The 20,890-nt window shown below is 49.6% G+C and overlaps 9 protein-coding genes across 9 annotated transcripts; 4 read left to right on the top strand and 5 right to left on the bottom strand.

Moving 5' to 3' along the window:
• Nucleotides 1–3,661: 3,661 nt before the first annotated feature.
• J4E88_010978 (uncharacterized protein) lies at nt 3,662–4,808 on the top strand (the record flags this gene model as incomplete). Its single annotated transcript, XM_049404568.1, has 2 exons — nt 3,662–4,153; nt 4,206–4,808. 2 exons carry the CDS (start codon nt 3,662–3,664, stop codon nt 4,806–4,808), a joined length of 1,095 nt encoding a protein of 364 aa, XP_049249665.1.
• Nucleotides 4,809–5,329: 521 nt separating this feature from the next.
• On the top strand, nt 5,330–5,866 carry J4E88_010979 (uncharacterized protein; the record flags this gene model as incomplete). The annotated part of the gene is made up of 1 exon (XM_049404569.1): nt 5,330–5,866. The coding sequence occupies one exon, from the start codon at nt 5,330–5,332 to the stop codon at nt 5,864–5,866; it is 537 nt and encodes a 178-aa protein (XP_049249666.1).
• Nucleotides 5,867–6,369: 503 nt separating this feature from the next.
• Nucleotides 6,370–7,057, top strand: J4E88_010980 (uncharacterized protein; the record flags this gene model as incomplete). The annotated part of the gene is made up of 2 exons (XM_049404570.1): nt 6,370–6,771; nt 6,821–7,057. The coding sequence occupies 2 exons, from the start codon at nt 6,370–6,372 to the stop codon at nt 7,055–7,057; spliced, it is 639 nt and encodes a 212-aa protein (XP_049249667.1).
• A 311-nt stretch (nt 7,058–7,368) lies between these two features.
• J4E88_010981 (uncharacterized protein) lies at nt 7,369–8,406 on the bottom strand (the record flags this gene model as incomplete). The annotated part of the gene is made up of 1 exon (XM_049404571.1): nt 7,369–8,406. One exon carries the CDS (start codon nt 8,404–8,406, stop codon nt 7,369–7,371), a length of 1,038 nt encoding a protein of 345 aa, XP_049249668.1.
• A 329-nt stretch (nt 8,407–8,735) lies between these two features.
• On the bottom strand, nt 8,736–10,506 carry J4E88_010982 (uncharacterized protein; the record flags this gene model as incomplete). The annotated part of the gene is made up of 2 exons (XM_049404572.1): nt 8,736–9,143; nt 9,196–10,506. The coding sequence occupies 2 exons, from the start codon at nt 10,504–10,506 to the stop codon at nt 8,736–8,738; spliced, it is 1,719 nt and encodes a 572-aa protein (XP_049249669.1).
• A 2,219-nt stretch (nt 10,507–12,725) lies between these two features.
• On the bottom strand, nt 12,726–13,864 carry J4E88_010983 (uncharacterized protein; the record flags this gene model as incomplete). The annotated part of the gene is made up of 3 exons (XM_049404573.1): nt 12,726–12,942; nt 12,990–13,702; nt 13,760–13,864. 3 exons carry the CDS (start codon nt 13,862–13,864, stop codon nt 12,726–12,728), a joined length of 1,035 nt encoding a protein of 344 aa, XP_049249670.1.
• Nucleotides 13,865–14,366: 502 nt separating this feature from the next.
• On the top strand, nt 14,367–16,439 carry UTP25 (rRNA-binding ribosome biosynthesis protein utp25; the record flags this gene model as incomplete). The annotated part of the gene is made up of 2 exons (XM_049404574.1): nt 14,367–14,383; nt 14,432–16,439. The coding sequence occupies 2 exons, from the start codon at nt 14,367–14,369 to the stop codon at nt 16,437–16,439; spliced, it is 2,025 nt and encodes a 674-aa protein (XP_049249671.1).
• Nucleotides 16,440–16,573: 134 nt separating this feature from the next.
• J4E88_010985 (uncharacterized protein) lies at nt 16,574–17,931 on the bottom strand (the record flags this gene model as incomplete). The annotated part of the gene is made up of 3 exons (XM_049404575.1): nt 16,574–16,872; nt 16,922–17,282; nt 17,362–17,931. 3 exons carry the CDS (start codon nt 17,929–17,931, stop codon nt 16,574–16,576), a joined length of 1,230 nt encoding a protein of 409 aa, XP_049249672.1.
• A 1,403-nt stretch (nt 17,932–19,334) lies between these two features.
• Nucleotides 19,335–20,000, bottom strand: J4E88_010986 (uncharacterized protein; the record flags this gene model as incomplete). The annotated part of the gene is made up of 2 exons (XM_049404576.1): nt 19,335–19,819; nt 19,943–20,000. 2 exons carry the CDS (start codon nt 19,998–20,000, stop codon nt 19,335–19,337), a joined length of 543 nt encoding a protein of 180 aa, XP_049249673.1.
• Nucleotides 20,001–20,890: the final 890 nt, after the last annotated feature.

Genomic DNA, 20,890 nt, shown 5'->3' on the forward strand with positions numbered 1-20,890 from the left:
CTATAGAATACTATTATAAGTAGTGTAGAAAATAGAGATATAGCTTTCTAGAAAGTATATCTAGTACTTTATATAAGAGCCTAGATATATATTACCTCTAACTCTTTATCTTAGTTAGAGCTAATTTAAACACTAGTAGAGTTCTTTAACTAGATACTACTAGAGTATCTAAAGTAGTAAGATAGCGTATAAAAGAGCGCGTTAGAAATAGACTTTAGATAAGTAGTAGAAGATATAGAATCTATTATTAGAGATAGCTTATATAAGAAAAAGAATAAAAGCTAGTAGAGAGTATATATAGCTAAGAAAATAGATAGAGAAGTATAAAAATTCTTTATATATAACCTAATCTCTCTAACCTTCTATACTTTCTCTATCTTAACTTTTTTTTCTCTTCTTAGCTTCTATATAATAGCTCTTACAAAGTTCTACCTAGATACTAGCTAGAAATATAACTCTACTTAGATTACTAAGTTCTATAGGTTCTATAGCTAATAGAATATAAATAGAGAGAGACCCTCTTCTACCTCTTCTACTACCTCTTATACGCTATAGATAGAGTTTTATATATAGTAGAATAAGTATACTAGCTTAGTTACTAACTTTTTATTACTAGATAAAGAAAGCTCTACTCTAAAAGCTATATTAAGAGCTCTATATATACCTTTATAAATAAACTTACTTTTAAAAGTATAACTTTCTCTAATAAACTAGAATATAATAAAAGTTTAAGCTTATATAAAGTCTATACTAGTAAGAAATAACTCTATCTTAAACTACGCGTATAAGAAGAATAAGAGTATAATTCTAATAAAGAAATAGAAGTAGAAAGACCTTACTACTAGTAAAGAGAGCTATATAAAGATAGATCTTATATTAGTTATTATATAATACTCTATATAACTAAGTAGTAGAATTCTAATAAACTTCTTAGGCTATAAGATTATTTATAAGTCTTGTATAGTATACTTAAAAATACACTTTCTTATATTTCTCTAGTTAGGTCTAACTTTCTAATTAAGAATATTACTCTAGATAATATAGATTTCTTTATTAATAACTAGCTTCTTAGTAAGGTAAATAAGGTGTAGTATAGCCTATATAAAGACTTTCTAAAGTTTCTAGCTTTAGATATTATAAAGAATAGACTAATATATCTAGAAGAAAGTATATAGCGCTTTTATATAATACTTAAGCTATTTAAGAAGAGTATTTTTAAAAAGGCTATCTAGAGTAGTGCGTATAATATCTTTATCTACTTTAAGATATATAAGAAAGAGTTAGAAAAAGAAAATACTCTAACTCTACTTATACGTAAGGCTTAGAAGAAGAAAGTTATTATTAAGAAAGAGAAAGCTATTAAGAAAGAACCTAAAACACTTATAAGTAGAAAAAAGAGTAAGTAGAAAGAACTTATTATATAAAAGTAATCTATCTCTTAGCTTTCTAAATTTTAAAAGTAGTATTTATTCTCTACTAATAGAGTTAAGCTACTTTCTATTAAAGATAGCCTTATATAAAATAATACTAGTAACCTAGAAAACTTATATTTCTATAATTCTTAGGCTAACACTATCTCTAGATCTAAGTTATCTAAGTCTTCTAACTTTCTAACGCCTATATAAGAGCTAACTTCTATTAGAGTTTCTACTAGAAGTAAAAGTAAAGGTAAGAAGCGCGTATAGTTCTATATATATATAAGATAATTATATATAGTTCTATACGTATATAAGATAATAACGTAGTTAGAGGTAAAGCAGAATTTTGCTAGCTCTTAGATATTTCTAGCTTCTTTTACTTTAAGAGTTCTATACGCTTATTATATATATAGATATTATATATAATATAATATTTAAAAGATATATAATAGCTAGATAGTATTATATAGCACTAGAACTCTAAATTTTCTCTATATACTATCTTTCTATAGCTCTTCTTAAACTTTTTAAAGTATTATATAGATAAGAGAGAGAAGTAGAAATTACGTAGTAAGAGTAGTAGAAGACTACTATAATTATAGCCTCTAGGCTAAGTATATAAATAACCTACTTTTCTTCTTCTCTATTACTTTTATACCTTACTTTCTTTCTACTCTTCTACTCTTATATAGCTTTTATTAACTTTAGCTTAACTCTCTTAATATCTACTCTTATATAACTATTATAGCTAACCTTTCTACTAGTCTTAGCTTTACCTAGACTAGCTACTAAATTACTTATAAGAACTTTTTCTTTTATAATACTAACGTTAGCTCTTACTCTACGTATAGCGTTAACTATAAGACTTTCTATATAGCTTATTACGCTCTTACTTAAAGCTATCTTATCTACTTAGTTAATTCTACTAGCGCTATTACTTACTTCTAAAGCTACTAGATAGATACTATCTCTAACTCTAATTTATATAAGAAGATTCTAGTCTTTAATATTACTATTACTACTACTCTCTCTAACGCCTTTACCTATACTATATATATATCTTTTCTTACTCTTATTTATATACTAACTCTATATAGAGCGTAGACTATACTTACCTAGCTAACTTCTCTATCTATATAGCTAGCACCTCTTTATATAACTCTACTATTACTTTTCTTATTACTTATACTAGTTATATTACTATTAACTATATTTTATTCTAGCGTACTTTATATATTAAGGCTATTCTAGTCTATCTTAAGAGTATGCTTAATATAATAGCTTATACTAACTATAGTAATACGTATAATAGCTTTAGAAAGTTCTTTTACTTTACTAGCTATATAAGTGTTACTAGCTAGTTTAGAAGTACCTACTCTAACTATATTTAGAATAACTACGCCTCTACCTACTTTTATAGTACTAGTAAGAATTCTTCTATTAGCCTCTTATATAGTAAGTAAAAGAATTAGTTTAGTAGCTCTAAGCGTAGTTCTAATAGATCTTCTTTTAGCTATAAGCCTAACTCTAAGCTCTTTAAGCTTACTAGTTATATAAGTATATACTCTAACTATAGTATAAGCTAGATAATAGTTTTCTAAGTATTATATAATTACTACTACCTAGCCTATAGCTTCTAAGCACTATAGTATAAGTATAGAGACTTTATCTATATATAAAAAGGTAGATATAAGGTAGCGCCTATAGAGCCTCTATATAAGAAGGTATTATATTTAATCTCTCTTCTAAGAGGTTATTAATAGTAATATAAATATATTCTATTAAATTCTAAGCCTTTATATAATGCGTAGTGTAATATTAAGTTAAAAATTTTACTCTGCTTACAGTTTTAAAGTTCTAAAATAATTGTTGCACGATAACTTGATTTAGTCCACCGTAACGGCGTGTTACCCATGCCGCGCCGCCGATCATCTGCGCCCAACGAACTTTCGCACGAACAGATTGTGCTCGGCCGTGTCCATCTCGATAGTCTGGACCGGAAACTCAGGACTTCGTGTGGCGGCGCCATGATCGTCCGTGTTGTTACGCCTATCACAGTTGGACCGAGGGCCGCATACATAGGCGTCACCGTCTCTGCTCCCGAGTAGCTCAACGGCGAGACACCGAGCGCAGGTTCAGTGACATGTGAAGCGGAAGCGGAAGCACCCACTCCATCATTAACCTCGACTTGGACGTCCGAATCTGTATCGCATACGACGACGGCTGCGCATACACATCCAGCCATGTCCGAAGATCAAGAGAAGGGCATCATTGGGCGGGCGCGCGGCATGTCGCTGTCGTTGCTGCACACGACACCGCAGCTGGGCATGTGGCAGGCCACTGCGACGGCAATGGCTCAAGCGCCCAACTTGACAGAGTTGCGAGAGCCAGAGTCTGGAGGCTCAAACATCACGTTCGATGCGCATGGCCATGCCACTCGAGTAGCGGTTCCAGACGAAGACGGAGAGCTCACCTTGGTCAAGTCCCAGACTAGGATCCTTGACCAGCCAACCACAGACGCGATTGTGCCGGGTGAGGTAGACGAGAAGACTGGGAAGAGATCGCGCAGGCCTCATGGACATGGACTTCACCGCAGACGGACGTTGAAGGAGAAGCACGCGTCTGAGGACAAGGAGCCATGGGGCCCTACCATCAAGCACGGTCTGAAAGCCTTCTGGGTCTTCTTCCTCACCCCCTCCGGCTTCCTAATCACCATCTACGGTCTCAACATCGTCGTACGTACACGCCCGTCCCATTAATCCCTCCTTGCACTAATAACAACCCAAGGCCTGGGGCGCAATGCTCTTCTTCCTCCTCCTCAACGCCGCGCCCGCCATGTGCCACCCCAGCTGCAACGACAACTATAGCTCCCGCAAAATCTGGCTCGAAATCGACAGCCAGATCCTCAACGCCCTCTTCTGCGTCACGGGCTTCGGCCTCGCACCCTGGCGCTTCCGCGACTTCTACTGGATGTTGCGTGCCGTGCACTTCCACGACTCAAACGCCATGCGCCGGCTCTGGAACCAGAATAAAGCTTGGTTTCGACCACCAAGCTGGTTTACGGAGAACGAGGGGTGGAGGGGCGAGGAGGAGTTGATGCCGCAGACGTTTACGGGGGAGAGGGCGCCGCCGACGGGGATGTGGAAATTGGCTTTTACGGTTGATATGATGGTTTTGAATACGCTGTTGCAGGCTGTGTTGTGCTTTTTTATGTGGCATTATAATCGGTTGGATCGCCCGACTTGGGCGACGGGCACGTTTATTGCGTTGGGGTGTGGGGTTGCGATGTTTGCGGGGATTATGAGTTGGTGGGAGGGGAGGAAGGTTAAGAAGATTGAGGGCCCGGAGATTAAGGTTGAGACGAAGGCTGCGGATGTGGAGAGTGGATAGGGTGCGCCAATCGGTCATTACATGTGTTTACCCCAGTGCATCTTCGTCGCAAGTTCTGCTGTTGATGTCACTTCCGTTTCGAGACGACCCGATAGGATGGATGCGACCTGGATTTTGGAAGTCGCGAGTTGCTCGCCTGCTCCGCGTCACCGCACGCCGCCACATTTCGGCCGCCTCTCCACTCCGCCTCCACATCAGACCCATCCGTCACCGATAACAAAATCCGCCATAGGTTTCTGCCTCGCTTCGATTAAGGATCTGCAGGTGGTGTAGCATGGCTGAGTACACTCTGTCATGAAGATGCTTACCGGTGCGGGGCATGCGACCTGTCACAACCAATACAATCAACGTACATATCTCAGCCTTGGGGGCGGAGCAGCAGAACGACGACAAGAGGCTTTCATGAACAGGCTTGCTTCAGAGCCTGGCTCAATATCCACAACGTTTACGACTCATATATCCACAACGTTTGCGACTCATACCGAGCAGCACCCGATTTCTGAACACATGACCTTGTCGCTATGGCAGAGGTCATCGGTCTGGCAGCTTCACTAATCACACTGGCAGGCACCAGCGCACAGCTGGCCAGAACGCTCCTCCAGGTCGCTAATGTCATCAAATCTGCAGAGTACGAAGCTAGGCTCATCGCTGCAGATATTTCTGTCTTTTCAAACTCGCTCACGCAGTTGAGTACGGTCGTTGATCTTCCACATCCCAAGACCGAGAAGCTTCGCGAGATCACTGTCTTTTTAATCGCGGCATGCAGCACCCTCATAGAAGACATGAAGATGCTTATTGGGGAGCCCATCCAGAAGGATCCCAGACGACGCGCTTTCACGATGCCGCTCATACGATTCCGATTTAGATGGATGAAAATCGGGCCCAAGGTTATGTTCGTGAAGAGCTTAGTTGATTCCTTCAAGACCACCATCCTAGTGCTTGTCTCCACGATGAATCTGGCCGTTGCACTGCAGCGAGATGCCCCGGAATCAATCAGGTACGCTACAGAAGACTGCAAACACGGTAGCATGGCTGACGCACTTATAGCGACAGTCTAAGGACACAAGTGGAGAGCCACATTCAGTTCGCCGAAGACGCTTCCGGGTATCTGCATCATCACAGCGATACCCAGCAAGACGAGTGCCCATCATTTACGCTCACTTTGGATTCTAGCGCTTTGACAGAGGTTGAAGTCACGGCAGAGGAAGCAGGTGGAGAGTTGGTCATGCTTTGTGCAGCGCACCTGCAACAAGCCTTGATAACGAGACACAATTCAACCGTCCTCAAAAGCCAAGACTGTGAGGACGATAGCTGTGCCATTCAAATCTCTCGCGAGTGTGCTCAGGTAATCGAACTACAGGAAATGTCTTGTGCCCTGGCAAAGGACGTGCTAGATTACCAGAGCCCGAAGGCGACGTGGAGCTGGAATGCCTCCGGGAATACTTCTGCGCATAGACGTGCAGACTACACTGCCTACGAACATGATTCGTCGACATCCAATACTAGAGCGCATTTACGGAACTCGCCCGAGCGCACAGGTGGGAGGTCGGCACGCAACGATATGCCACAAGAACGTCAGGATGCAACCCCAGAGTCTCCTACACAGGAGCGAAGACAGTCAGATATCACCGCAGAAAACTCAAGAGTGAGACCCAACATGTCAGCAACGAGTTCACGTCGCTCTAGCCATGAAGACCACAGACTAAGGAAGCTCGAGAAACTAATCCTCGCCCAGAAAGATGAGCAAATGAAGAAAGACGCAGCTGCGGCATCAGCAGCTGAAGCGATACGCATTCGAGATGAGAAAGAATACGAAAGGTTCCAAGTCATACAAAAGGCGCAACAAGAGACAGAAGCCAAAGCAGCGATTGAGCTTGCGCTGAAGACAAGTGCACCGATGATGTTTCAGGATCCTATCGGCCGAAAGTTCTCATGCCCCTGGCATCTGTGTCACACCTGGGAGGTAAGTAGTCTTCCAAGCTTCATAAACATGCTCGCACTAAGTTGCGCAGGGAATGCAGGAATTCATTGCAAAGATCGGCTCCGGCGTAGCTATTATTTCAGAGCTAGTGAGAAACGGAGAGTATGATCTGTTGAAAGACATCGATCTGGTCATTCCACCGCATCTCTGGGAAAGTATGGTATTTCCAGGATCATTAGTAACGATGCGCGCTAGGAACTTGGCTTCGCCTCCGATTGACAAGAAGGCTTCGTGGCTTCGGCGATCGATTGGGAAGGGGAGTGGCTAGGATGAGCTTGGGATGTTATTACATTTATGACTGTCCAAGCCGATCCTAGTAACAGCACTATTGCTATCGAACTATTGCGCCTCGTGCGGTACCGTCGCCACCAATTCCCACTACAAACGAAGAATGTGTGCGCTAGCACCAAGATTCTGCTACTCTGGCGAGAGCATCCTCCCCCGCGTTTCTGCTATCGATCGCAGGCGTATCATGCCTAAAACGCCCGCTATCTGTGAGAGCTCCAGTTGTCTAGGTCTTTGATATTGCGCATTCACACACTGACCAATCTCGCTTTACCTTTCCACCGTACCGTTAACTTACGTTTCCCGTTCATCAACCGCAATCTCCCAGCCCACCCTCTCCAAATCCTTCAACACCAGCTCATCAAACGCTCTACTAGCCATAGAGTGCGGCGTACTCGCCGGAACCAAATCCTTAAGATGAAAAGCTTTCGTATCCGCCAGATTGCTTATCCAACTCACCTGCAGCGCCTTCTTCTCACCCCCTTTTTTCGCCATAGCCAGCAGTTCCAGAATCGAGGCCGATATGCCGTAGTTGGGGACGTCAAGGCTTATTTCGTATCCTACATCGAGCAGCACGCGGCGTGCGAGGAGGATATTCGGGAAGGCGTATGTCGACTCATACAATTTGCGTCTCGGAACGATGTGCGCGCACATGTGATAGTAATGTCTCTCAGCCCGCACTGGTCGTGTGAACTGGGTGTAGCGATAGAACTGCTCCGTAGACTCCGCGTAGATCTGCCGGCTCGTCCAAATCCACGCGTACTCTTGCGCGTGTCTAAGTCCCTTGCAGGGCCCTCCGTTCACTGGTGTTACCAGTTCCGAGTGCGACATGAGACTTGCCCTGTATGTACCAGTAGATGAATACTCAGCCGTAATGACTGGGCCCTGGGGCATTAGATTGTGCTCCGCGAAGTTCCAGGTTAGCTCTTGGTAGAACGGGATTATCGTGCCGCTCCAGGCGTGGTGGTATATCAGATCGCGGATCTCTCTCGGCAGGCGGAAGAGCCGGTCAAGCATCTTTAGGTGTTGGTCTCTAGCTCTTTGCTTCGATCTTGCGGCTTTGCGCCTTTCGTATGGAAGCAAGGCCTCGATAAGGGCTGGTCGTTCTTCTTCGACCTCGTTGCTCAGCTCGGCCGCGCGGTGATGAGCTTTGTATGCATTCTCCCTCGCGCGTGCGAGGAGTTGGTCGAGATGGGCTATGCGGTTCCTTATGGCTCTTCTTTCGAACTTCTCGAAGCGTCGTGCGGCCTTACGCTGCTCTCGTGTGGGCGACTGATCGTTGACTTCCATTTCTTGCTCGTTAATTCGTTCTTCTGGGTCATATTCGTCCATTGTAGCGAGTGCTGTGAAGAGAGATAGATGATAGGTGCGACGGCGAATATATCGGATGCAGAATTTTTCAAGTAGACAGATAACTGCGCCATTCGCTACCAAAGATGCGACACCTAGGGCTGTTCCGTGGTTCACAGATAACCCACGGGTAAGACGAGCCAACCATGAATCTGGTGATTGCCATCTCTCTCATTTGGGGAGTCTATTTGCGAATACGATTGTGATGTATTGCGGGAGTCGTGAGTGGCTCATCGCTCGATCTGCATCATTGCAGTACCGTTGGACGGAGTTAGAAAACGGTCTTGTACTCCGCCCCGACTGTCATCCCCCTACCTCTCCTCAAAAAGCAGATCTTCCACCAAAGTGGGTTCATAAGACCAGTCCAGCTTACCGCGCACATCCCACTTTTCTCCATGCGTCCTTTTAGAACGCCCATTCAGTCTAAGTTGCAGCTTCGAGTACATCATATACGGCTGGCAGCGATCCGACGCCCCCTCTCGCGAGAGATGAAGAGTAAGCCACTGGAAAGCACCTTGCCCAGACCCCAAAAGCCGATCTGCAATACCGGTCGCAGATGCCACAGTACTCTCTTTGTTGAGTTCGGGGTGGGGGATGTTGCCCCAGATATCCTGTACGAGCTTTTCGCTGTAGTCGTTTGCTTCTTGCGGAATGTGCAGCCAGAGATCAAGCTTCGTAAGATTCATCCCTACTAGGGCGACGAGATGTTGCGGATCGATCTAATGGTACGGTCAGCGCAACTACGACTTGGTCCGGGCGAGCGGTGCTTACGTTGCGTTCGCAGGGTGCGTCCCAGCCTAAATGCTTGAGCCTAGGGAATGTTCGCGCGATGTCCTTCAAACGGCTGAAGGGCATAACAACCTTGTGGCAGTATGCTTCGAATGTCGGCCTAAGGATTAATGTCTCGAGTGTATCCTTGTGCTGCTCAATAGCGGGCCAAAGATCGTCTATACCCGCTTGCGCTCGTGACAGATCGAGATGTTCAAGTGCATCAATCGACTCAATGAACCGCTTCGCAGGCGATTTATCACCCTCCCACATCCCAAAACTCAGCACTTTTAGCTTGGGGCAAAGTCCCGTGAAGCAAGAAAAAAAGTTTGCGGGATGTTCGCCGCCGAAGTCGAGCTTACGCAGTCGGGAACAGTCGATAGCATCGCGGAACATGCGACAGTAGTCGAGGTCCCAGAGGTACGCCGTCTGGCCATGGTATCTCAAAGTCTGAAGAGTCATCTCCTCCAGTAGAGGTAGGCGCATACCGGTGGTGAGATCGAGGCGCGGTATCTTCGCCGGCTCTGTATCGGGTGTGAAAAGGTTGTGACCGTCTTGCAAGACTTGGAGCCGAAGAGATCTAACGTTTCCAGCAGTCGCCAGTGCCTGGGACAGTCGGGGCCACTCGGATCGGCAAGGGTGCTCGGGGGCGAAGCCCTGCATGTATACCTCGTAGGTCAAGCTAACAAGAAGCGGAGACGACAGAAGCTTCATGTCCATCTGACGATGGGGAATGGTCCTTGCCATCTTCCGGTCCACGACAACAACGCGTATCTCCGGCTTCGGCCCAATCGCGTGGATGATGTCGTATACTGCCGGAGGTATGTGCGCGGAGGTCTCCCAACTACGAGACTTAGTTTCGACATCTGAAATGGTTAAAGGAACATACTTGAGCGATCGAAGATTCCTGTGCCGCGAAGTCTTGTTGAGTATCATAACCAGGTCTTCGGATGGTACCTTGTCTTTGACGGTGATGCTGCGGATGTGCTTCGTAAGGTCACCGTGCTCATGCTTGGAGAGCTTCTCCACAAGTGTCTTGTATGCCGTTGACTCTCCGTTCAAGATGATGTTGCGGTATATGTATGGTAGCGCCGCATGGTGCAAGACTTCGGAAGACTGTGCTACATTGAGTAAGTCTGCGGGTGATGTATCCGCGATGTCGGAGAGAATGAGGTGGTGAATGTCGTCGGGAACGGCATTGAGGTTGCTCGCTCGGCTCGCGACGCCCTGTGACGAAGCAGAAGCGGTGTCGTCGGCGACGAGAGTGTTGCGAAGTGACATTGTAAGAAAGATACGTAACCAGAATACTAGCATGTTGGTCAATCTGACTAGAGATGCAAGACATCCTTATACCTTAACTTTCTCCAGGTGGGCCTGTGAACCAGGCGCAGCAAAGTACGCGGTGCCAACAGGACCGAAAGCCATCACGACGACACGAGATCTAAGTCTGCCTGAGGCAACTGCACAATGGGCGGTGAGGTGCACATCTCGTAGCCTGGTCCAGAACCAAGATCCTACCAGGAACGATGTGAAGGTGTTACCCTATACTGCTATTGAACCAGGGAGAGCGCCAGCCTCGCTTTTATCAGGCTGAAGAGTTTGGAGTTCACTGCCACGACTGCGCCACGATGGGGGATCGCTTCGCGTTGTGTTTGGAGATTTACATGGCATATAGAGAAGTCCTGAGCGATAGCGTGGATAGTCGTCGGCAAGTTCGATACCCATCCGATGCGCGATGCTGGTAGATGCTGAGTACTTGCGGCGATTGAGGTGTTGCAGAAGGCGCTCAGGTGTTACCAGCGATGACGCACTAGCACGTGACTGATCAATGCGGGGTGTCGGGCCTGCCTTCCGCTGCTGCCTAGTCAGTCCATCACCACAACACCCCCACCAACACGAAGCAACACCAACAAATCGCAATGTGAACACTACGCCGGCACACATTGAATCGCAAATCGCTAGAGCCTTCGCTCATCCTCGTCATGACTCCTTGGTAATATTGCAATTGCAAAATGATCACGAGCGCACAACCAAAGCGCTCGGCCGCCTCGTTGCTGGCGTACTGGCGCTGAATCGTTGATACCACGACCTCGTCAAAGCGCAAATGTTACAATTGCTGTTGAAAATCGAATTGTGAAATTGTACCTGCGATGCAAAGGCATCGGAAGTGAGTCACCGTCATGCCTCCGCTGTTTTTAGCACCCTGCTAACATCGTTCAAGACGAACAAGACGATGCCGTCGTCTCTGCCCTTGCATCCAAAGCGGCAGAATTGCGAACCAACCTCGACGAATTGTCCATATTGAAAGCCTCGCAATCGAAATCGCAAAATGACAAAGCGGGATCGGAGGCGTCGCGAAAACGTCAGCATCCATGGCATATTGCGGCGGCTATTCGCGAGCTCGTCCTCGAACATGATCCTCGAACCGAATTGGTTGAACCAAAATCGAATGAACCTCGAATTGAGTGGACCAAATCGACATGAACCAAATCGACATGAACTACATTGACATGACATGAATCGACATGGACTAAATCGGCATGACCCAAATCGACAAAACAATTGCAAACGCCTTTCACCACGGCTATTGAACCTCGACGTAAGTACCAACCCCCAACGCCCTTCCCAAACCACTGAAGTTAATCCTTAGACAGACAAATGAAATGAAGGAATTGGGCTATGGCAGACGCCGAAGTGGCAAGCGGCTCGTATGGCTGAGGAGAGCCGCGAGCATGATTTTTACTGCGTTTTATCAGGTTCACACCTGATGCACTTTACTTTCGCTTCATATCGGGTTCACACCTGGTGCACTTTCCTTCTCGCTTTTTACCGTGGTCTTTATCACGGTGCATTCTGTTCTATCGTGGTCTTTATCACGGTGCACTTCCTTCTCGCGTCCTTTCAGATTCACATCAGGTGCACTTTCCTTTTGCGTTCTATCGGATCTCGATCTGGTGCACTCCATTCTATCGTGGTTTCTATCACGGTGCACTTTCCTTTCGCGTTCTATCGTGGTCTCCATCACGGTGCATCCTCTTCCGCGTTCTATCTTGGAGTTTAACTCCGAGGTGCATGCTCTTCCGCGTCATATCTTGGACTTCAATTCCAAGGTGCATCTGCTTTTATATCATGGTGTTTCTATCATGGTGCACTAAAATGTAAATAGCGACCAATTGTGTGTGAATCTGAGAATCGAGAATCAGGCATTAGGAAATGAGATCACATACACTACCCCAGCTGTTTGATCTTGTTCATTTCATCAAGCCTTATGCATCCGGTCAAATGCCATCATTGCTACCATCAGAATAAAGCAGTAGTGATACAGCGCACCATATGATGCTCTACTTCGTCAGCGAGCGGCTCATTCATGCCTCAGCTCGCTCGCCTCTCCTCATCATCTTGTCCCATTGCCCTTCGTATCCAGACGCGCAGCCTTTTCTTCTTTGATCCCTAAGCGCTTTGCCGCGCTTACTGCGTCAGCAGTGGCATGTCACTAGAACGCCAAACTCCATGCAGTGTGCCTTTTATCCCAATCATGCCTCCTGCTCTCTTTGTTGCCTGCCCTTGCCGCCACCCCGTCGATCGCCGCCCTTGCCCCTGTTGTCGCCGTCCTTCTTGCCGTCGCCAGCGAGAGGGTCGCCGCCGCCCATGGTGAGCGCGGCGGTCGCGAGACGGTTCGAGAGGTCGATTTGTGTGCGGATGGTGTTGGCGAGGTACGATACGACGAGGACGTCTTGGATGTGTGCGTTGCTGGAATTGTTAGCATATGTCTGGAAGTATGGATAATTCTGACGTACAAGTCGCGCTCAATGTCGGCGGGCTCGACCTTGGGTGCCAGGCTGAGGGCGTTCATCAGGAACTGGCCCAGCGCGGAGGATGGCTCGGCCTCCTCGTCCAGCACGTTGTTAACGTAGTTGGAGACGCGCTCGAGCATGTCCAGGACGTGTGTGATGGCCGTCTCCAGCGAGTCGAGGTCCGTCATGACGTCCTGCGACCGGTCCTCGCGGTCCTTGGCGGACGAGATGAGCTCCAGGCCTGACCGCTCGGCCTCGCCGTACTTGATCTCGTGGGGCACGGGGATGAAGAGGCACGAGTCGGCGGCGCGCTCGGCGGTGACGCCAATGGGGGCGGAGATGTACGTCTTGGACTCGATCTCCTGGCCGGGGACGGTCGAGACAGTCAGGTGGACGGCGGGGTGGGGCCATGTGCCGTCGCCTTGCTGGCTGTAGAAGTTCTGGATGAGGGCGGAGAAGGTGTTGAGGTCGCTGCTGGTGGCGTACCAGCCGACGAGGACCTCGCGGGGGTTGGCGCGCAGGTGCAGGGCGAGCATCTGCTTCTGGTAGTCCATGTCGACCTCGACCTGCTCTTGCGTCTCGGTGTGGGGGACGGCATAGCAGTTGCGGATCTCGATCTCGGTGCCGTCTTCGCTGCGGGTGCCGAGGAGGGTGCCGATGACGCGCTCTTGCTCGGCGGGGCGGCGGAGCGAGTGGTCGAGGATGGAGAAGACGGCCTAGCAGATGGTGTCAGAGAGTAGAGCAGGCAGCCTCGACCGTGGCTTGTCGCATACCTGGGGCTGGATGGCGACGTTCAGCGGGGCAGTCGACGGCTGGGTGCCCATGGACGCGGGGCCGAGCGGGCGCGCCAGATGCAGGAAGGAGTCGTTCTCGGCCATGGTGGCGGTTGTGATGGCGATAGGTTCTTGTTTGGTGGGCGTGGTGGTGAGGCGCTCGGAGACGTCAAATGTGGTTGGTGGGGCACGCAGCGATATTCTTCACGAAATCTGGGCAGGGTGCGTTCGCTTGCACGGACCATCTGAACTTTTTCGCGGCGCGGAGTTAACCTACGAAGTATCTCAACGGGACGATTCTACCTCCCACATCCATATACTTCACTTCTCTCCCTGCGCAAGGGGTTGTCGCAACTTCTATCCACCTTCACTACTCATTGCGAAAAGACCCGCACCTTGCATCAAGCTCCCTTCACATCGGCGCATACCTAGATACACCGGGCAACCGACATGGCGCCAATGAGAGGACGAGGCGGATCTCGTGGAGGAGCAAGGGGCGGCAGTAGAGGCGGCAGAGGCGGCGGAATGGGAAGGGGCAGAGGCGGCATGCGAGGTCGTGGAAGAGGTGGAAGCAGAGGCGGATTTGCCGCAGCGAGAACACGAGACGATGTCGAAGATTCGTGAGTACGGATATTGGTCGCGGGCGCATTAGTCCAATCCTAACAGTACCAGAAACATACCCATGCGCGAACCCACTCCATCCGACGAGAGCGAATCCGACGTATCAGAAGACGATGTCTCGGACGAAGAGGAAGAAGAAGCGCAACCCATCTCAAACGCCTATGCGACTCTGCTGCAGTCTTTCTCGTCGCGCAATACTGGTTCGGAAGAGCATCGCAAGAAGAGGCGGAAGCTGGAGCACGACGAACCGGAGCAGGAGGTCGAATTGGACGACGACGCTGAATCTACCACACTGGAAGGCGACGAGGCGGAGGACGAGCAGGCAGAGGTTGATAATGATGAAGACGTCGACGATGAAGACCAGGAAGAGCAAGAGCTCGAGCAGGCCTACCAGAAGCACTTTGCGAACCCCGACGAGACCGAACTAGCCACGCGACTCAAGCGGATAGCAGCCAACCAGTGGACATCACAGAAGCTGGATCGAGCGTCCGGAAAGGGCGTCGGCATACTCCAGGTTCCCAGCGACGAGTTCAAGCCGAACAGGAAGCTAAGAAGCGTACGCGACGTCCAGTTGAAAGCGCGACTTGTAGACAACGCACAGAAAAAGGTCGGCGCGTTCGATGAGCTAGAACAAGCCATCGCACCCTCAATCTTCGGCTACCAAGACCTACTCTTCGGCGCAAGAACAGTCCAAAACGCCAGCCGTCTCCGCGACATAACCTGTCTACACGCCCTAAACCACATCCTCACAACCCGCGACCGCATCCTCAAAAACAACGCCAAGCTATCCACATCCAAAGACTCCTCCGACCCCTCCATCGAATACCGCGACCAAGGTTTCACGCGCCCCAAAATCCTCTTCTTGCTCGAAACAAAACAAGCCTGCGTCCGCGTCCTCGACTCCCTAACCTCCCTCCACGCCTTCGAGCAACAAGAAAACAAAAAACGCTTCCTCGACTCCTTCTCCTTACCCGAAGAAAAATTCTCACCCGACCGCCCCGCCGACTTCCGCGAACTGTTTGAAGGAAACGACGACAATGAATTCCGCATCGGCGTAAAACTCACACGGAAAACACTGAAATTCTACTCCACCTTCTACAACTCAGACATCATCTTCGCCTCCACCCTCGGCCTGCGCCGCGCCATCGAAACCGGCGACCCCAAAAAGAAACAAGGCGACTCCGATTTCCTGTCGTCCATCGAAATGGTGATTATGGAACAAGCCGACGCAGCGCTAATGCAAAATTGGGAACACGCAGAATACGTTTTCGAGCACTTGAACCTCCAGCCGAAAGATGCGCATGGCTGCGACTTTTCGCGCGTGCGGAGTTGGTATTTAGACGGCCATGCGCCGGTGTTCAGACAGACGATTGTGCTGAGTGCGTTTTTGACGCCGAAGATAAACGTCTTGTTTAACAAACACATGCGCAACTACGCCGGCCGCCTGAAATACGTACCAGACCACACAGCCGGACTCATCGAGTCCCTCTCCTGGGGCATAAAACAGACGTTCACGCGGTTTGACTCCCCGTCTCACCTCACGGACCCGGATGCGCGGTTTAAATTCTTCACGAACTCGGTCTTGCCGGGTATTAGTCGGTTACCGAAAAGCCCGGATGGCGGGTTGGGCGTGTTGGTGTTTATACCTTCCTACCTAGATTTCGTCCGCGTCAGAAACTCACTTGTGGATTCAGACGTCGCATACGCATCCATCAGCGAATACACAGACGCAACCGACGTCCGCAAGGCGCGGTCCCATTTCATGAACGGGAAACACAGCTTGTTGCTGTATACCGGCCGCGCCCACCATTTCCATCGCTATAATATCAGGGGTGTGAAAAGAGTGGTGTTTTACGGGGTACCTGAGAACCCGGTGTTCTACGATGAGGTTGTGGGTTTCGTCGGCAAGTCGATTGAGCGCGCAGAGATCAGTCGCGCGGAAGCCAGTGTCAAGGTGTGTTTTTCGAGGTGGGAGAGGATGGAGTTGGAGAGGGTTGTGGGGGGGAAGAGGGTGGGGAGGATGGTGGGGGATAAGGGTGATGTTTTTGACTTTGTTTGAGGGACATAATAGGGTGTATGTGTAAGTGACGGACTCAGAGCTTTTGGCACATAGTACAACTTCCTCGTTTCAGATCCATTCGAAGGCCATTGCAACCATCGTACACTCACCGAACTCCTCTTCGTTGCAACATCCTAGGTTCGGACAACGACAACATGCTGTCTGATGAGGTTCTTCGCATCCTCTCTCCTCACAACATTCTTGGTTTCATCGTCCATTTCCAACGCATTTGTGACGTTCATCCCGCTCACCATCTTCGCAGCCACCGGCTTAACCTCTCCAACCCAAGGATCCTTCGCGACGTAGAAGAGAAGGTACGGCAGACTGGCCCCTGGCGGTTTGAACAGCCTTACCTTCTCGATGTACCGATTACCACCAAGCTGGTCCTTGTGCTGCAGTAAGAGATAGCCCGCCCATCGCCCAACTGGTGAGCCTGATGTTGAGTTAGCGCACTCCACCCTTCCCAACCTCTGCCCACGTACCCAGAATCGCCAATCCCCCTTTACTCCCCTTCCCATCCATCTTAAACTCATGCCCCGGCCACACCTTATACTCACTCTCCGGCGGCTCCAACAGCCCCAACGCATGCCGAAAGATCTCCCTACTCCCCGCATTCATCACCTGCGTCACAAGCAGGTACTTGAGCCCAGCCAGACTAGGCGCGTTGACGCGGTTCCACATGGCCCACCCGATATCCTGTGTCGTGCCTATGTCGGGGAGTTCAGAAGGGAGAGGGGTGCGGAACCAGGTGTATGTTTTCGCGGAGTAGGTCATGGACATGATGTTCATGAGGGCGAGGAGGCCGGAGGGGTTGGCGGCGAATTCGTAGGATGCGCCTGTGGCCTAGGTGTGTGTTTGTTAGCCTCGGTTTTCATGGCGGTGGAATGAGGGTGGAGTGTACTCTGTATTCCCTCCCACAAACATCATAGTACTGCTTCGCCTCATTCGGCAACTCCCCCTTCTCATCCCTCTTAATCGCCGGCCCATCCCGATGATTAACCTTGAAACACCGGTTCGGCCCCCCATCCTTCGCCGCCTTCGTATCCATTCCGATCTCATCAAACGCCGCTTTGATCTTATGATACGCATCAAAGTCACACTCCTTCGCTACCGTCGCGCTCAGTGCGTCACTGTCATCGAATCCCCATTTCGCGAGGTCAGCCCGCCCGTCGCCGGTGAAGGGTGACTGACACGTTTCGGCGTATTGGGGGAAGTCTTTGAAGAGCCATCGCGCGATACTGTCTTTGGATCTCATGGCTGAGTCGAGGGTTTGGCCGGTGGAGACGGCTTTGTCGAATTTGGCGTTGGGGGGTGGGGGGTCGGCGGCGGTGTGGACGGTGGAGGGATTGAATGTACCGGCGACATGGTGTATGGGTGTGTCTTCGAGGGAGGTGTCATAGGTGAGGTTCGTGAGTGCACTGTCGCTGGGAGGCAGGACGTGTGTTGAAGCCAGTGTCGCGAGCACTGCGAGGGTGAGGATGTGGAGCTTCATGCTGGGAGCTGGTGTGGTTGGTGCTGGTGAGTGAAGGCTCTGCAAACAAAGTGAAGGTAAGGCATTGTGTCGGTGGCGGTGGATACGCTGCGGTGAGAGCAAACGCGCTTTCCGGGGGTGAGTGAGGTGAGAGCGACCTGTTGAAGGAAGGCGCGGCCAACATCAACATTTGACTGCAGAATCGTCGAATCGCTAGGAGGGGGGCCTACATCAAGCCGAAAACATGCAAAGTAGGTGACTTCACGGCAATGTAGGCTCCGTGCTGCCTAGTGACAGCAACCAGTATGTAGCATTAGGTGAGTTGCGCAACGAGGTGAAAGTTTACATTCACCACTTCAACACTGGGAAATGCTTACTTGCACTGCGCCATCATACTCGAAGCAAAAGACCTGAGAAAAGATAAAACGCCAAGGTTGTTAATTCCATAATCATCCAAACAAGCTCCGCTCAGCCTTAGTGTAAAAGATGCATTGATCATCGAGGACACAACAATGGACGTAGATGTAGACATAGACCCAGAGCCCTAACAAGTACCCGGTGCCGAAGATATGTATTTAGTAGACACCTACTCGGACGAGCTCGGCTACGACCAAAAAACGCTCAATGTCATACTAATCACAGGTGGCAGTCACACGCATCTGGAATAATGCATGTCCATGTCTAAGCTAACTTAGTCTAAAGGTGACATGTATGCGAGAGGGATGCATGTGGCAATGGAAGACTAGCTGTTTTCGACTGGGACGGAGTGTTGCTCAAGAAAAAGATGCGATTACTTCTGCATTTAAAGAAAGAATGAGTCTACACACATACCCTTTCCACCCGACGGAAAGAGACAATATAGAAGTCAATTCATAGCATTGTTCCCGAATCCATGCCAGCCAGCCAACACTCCAACGATCTCACCCGTCCAACGCCACGTCCCTTCCATAATTCTCAGTGTAAGTAACCCTTCCCTACATATTTCCGGTAGACTCTGGATACCTACACCCACCTCTTTGAATGCTTTCTTAGAGGGAACGCGCATATCTTCGACCACATGATCACCAAGCCGGAAGATGTATTAGAAATCGATGATATTTCGTTCGTTTTGTAGAAGCTCTAAAGACCTCGGTGGGTATCCATGATAAACGCCAGTAAACCCTTGTAATGCGCAATGACCATACTCCTAGTAATGCACAAACCCTTACCCTTACTTGTTGGGTTGCCGTATGCTCGCTGGTAATGCGATTGTTCTTCGCCGCTCGATGATGATGTGTTGATGGCTCTTCATCGCTTCCAAGACATATCGTCGACCTAGCCGCAGTATACTTGCTCGTGTGCTTTGCGCATTTGCTGCGGCGCGTCCCGACCTGTAATCTTCGTACCATCGCTGCAGCAGCAGCCATCCACCAAACCCCTCGCCCTCATCCACTCCGAACAGTACTAGCATCGTCCCCACCCCCATCAACCTTCTTCTTCTTTTTCTTCTTCTTCGGCTCCTCCCCTCCCTTATCCCCACCCTCTCCATCTCCATCAACCTTCTTCCTCGGCCTCCCCAACTTCCCCCCACCCCCTCCCCCTCCTCCACCACCACCGCCCTCCCCATTCCCCCCACCGCCATCCTTCTCCACAAGCACCGCCCCCTCATCAGTATCAAACGCCTTCCTCTTCCGCTTCAACTCCTTATCCGTCTCCAGCATCTCGCTCACCCTGCCCAGCTTCCCCGTATCCCTCCGTAACATAAACTTGAAGTCGTCGAGCTTGATTTTGGCGCGCCGGGCGTGGTGTGCGACGGACGCGGCTTCGTGGCAGGTTTCGATGATGTAGTCGGTTATGATTTCGTCGAGGACGCGCATGGTTTCCGGGAGGGGGTAGTCGTTGTCGCCGAAGGCGAGGAGGAAGGCTTCTACTGGGGGGTGGGGGAGGGGGGTTAGTTTGGGTGGTTGGATGGTGGTGGTGGTGATGGGGTTTGGGGGTTTGGGGTGGATGGTGCGCGTTGGGGGTGCTGATGGATTGGGGTATGGGAACTTACAGTCTTGTGTAGGGAACTGCTGGCCTTTTTGCCGCAGGCGCATACGTGGCTCTGTCATGGTGTTGTGTCTCTCGCGCTCTTTGTCGTTGTTCGACTGCCTCGTTCTTCTCTCTCAGCGCTTCCTTTGCTCGTCCCTTCAGCGCAGCTATCCGTAACAATCGCGTGTAATGCCTGTACGTAACACCCGTATGATGAGCTTCCGCGGTGCCGTAATAGTCGTTCTTGGATGGTTGAGGTGAAGTCGCGAGTCGCAGTCGCGCTTGTTCCAGCGACAATAGCTAGCGCGCTGCGCGCGCTGCAATGACGATCCCACATGCGGCGGCCGGGAGTGCGCACAGACGCCTTTGTCCGCGGTCGCAACCAACGTACGCGACTACAGTAAAGCGACAATCTGGCCTGAAGCGCGCGCTTTCACTAGGCAGCAACTTTTATCTACTCTCTCTGAGTACGAGCGCATTTACGCTGAGATATACGCGAAGACACTACGGGCGACGAAAACACACCATTTGACACGCATCCAAACCCACCACGCAAACACTCCGCCTTCACAACCACATCCACATCCATCACGATGGTCAGTCCCTCTCTTCCCCTCCCCCTCCCCCTCCTCTATCCCCCCAACCATCCTTCCTCCCCTCCCTTCCTCCCCCATCCCATTCCCTCTCCCAAAACCCCCCCTCTAACCCTATCTAGACCGCACTCTTCAACTTCCAATCCCTGCTCCTCGTAATCCTCCTCACAATCTGCACGGCCACATACGCGCACGCGACTTTCCCGGGCCCTCTCGACCGAAACAAGGAGAAGTATTGGATTTCGCCTGTGTGGAAAGCTGCGCGTGTGGGGGAGCGGTTGAGCCCGTATGTTAGTTTGGCTTGTGTTGTTATGGCTGTAAGTTGAGAAACTATGATGACTGGGATAGAAGGTGGGAGGGAGGGGAGGGAGGGGAGG

Source organism: Alternaria novae-zelandiae, assembly GCF_023758075.1.
Source record: "Alternaria novae-zelandiae strain BMP 2774 chromosome Unknown scaffold_48, whole genome shotgun sequence".
Taxonomy (NCBI): Eukaryota; Fungi; Ascomycota; class Dothideomycetes; order Pleosporales; family Pleosporaceae; genus Alternaria; species Alternaria novae-zelandiae.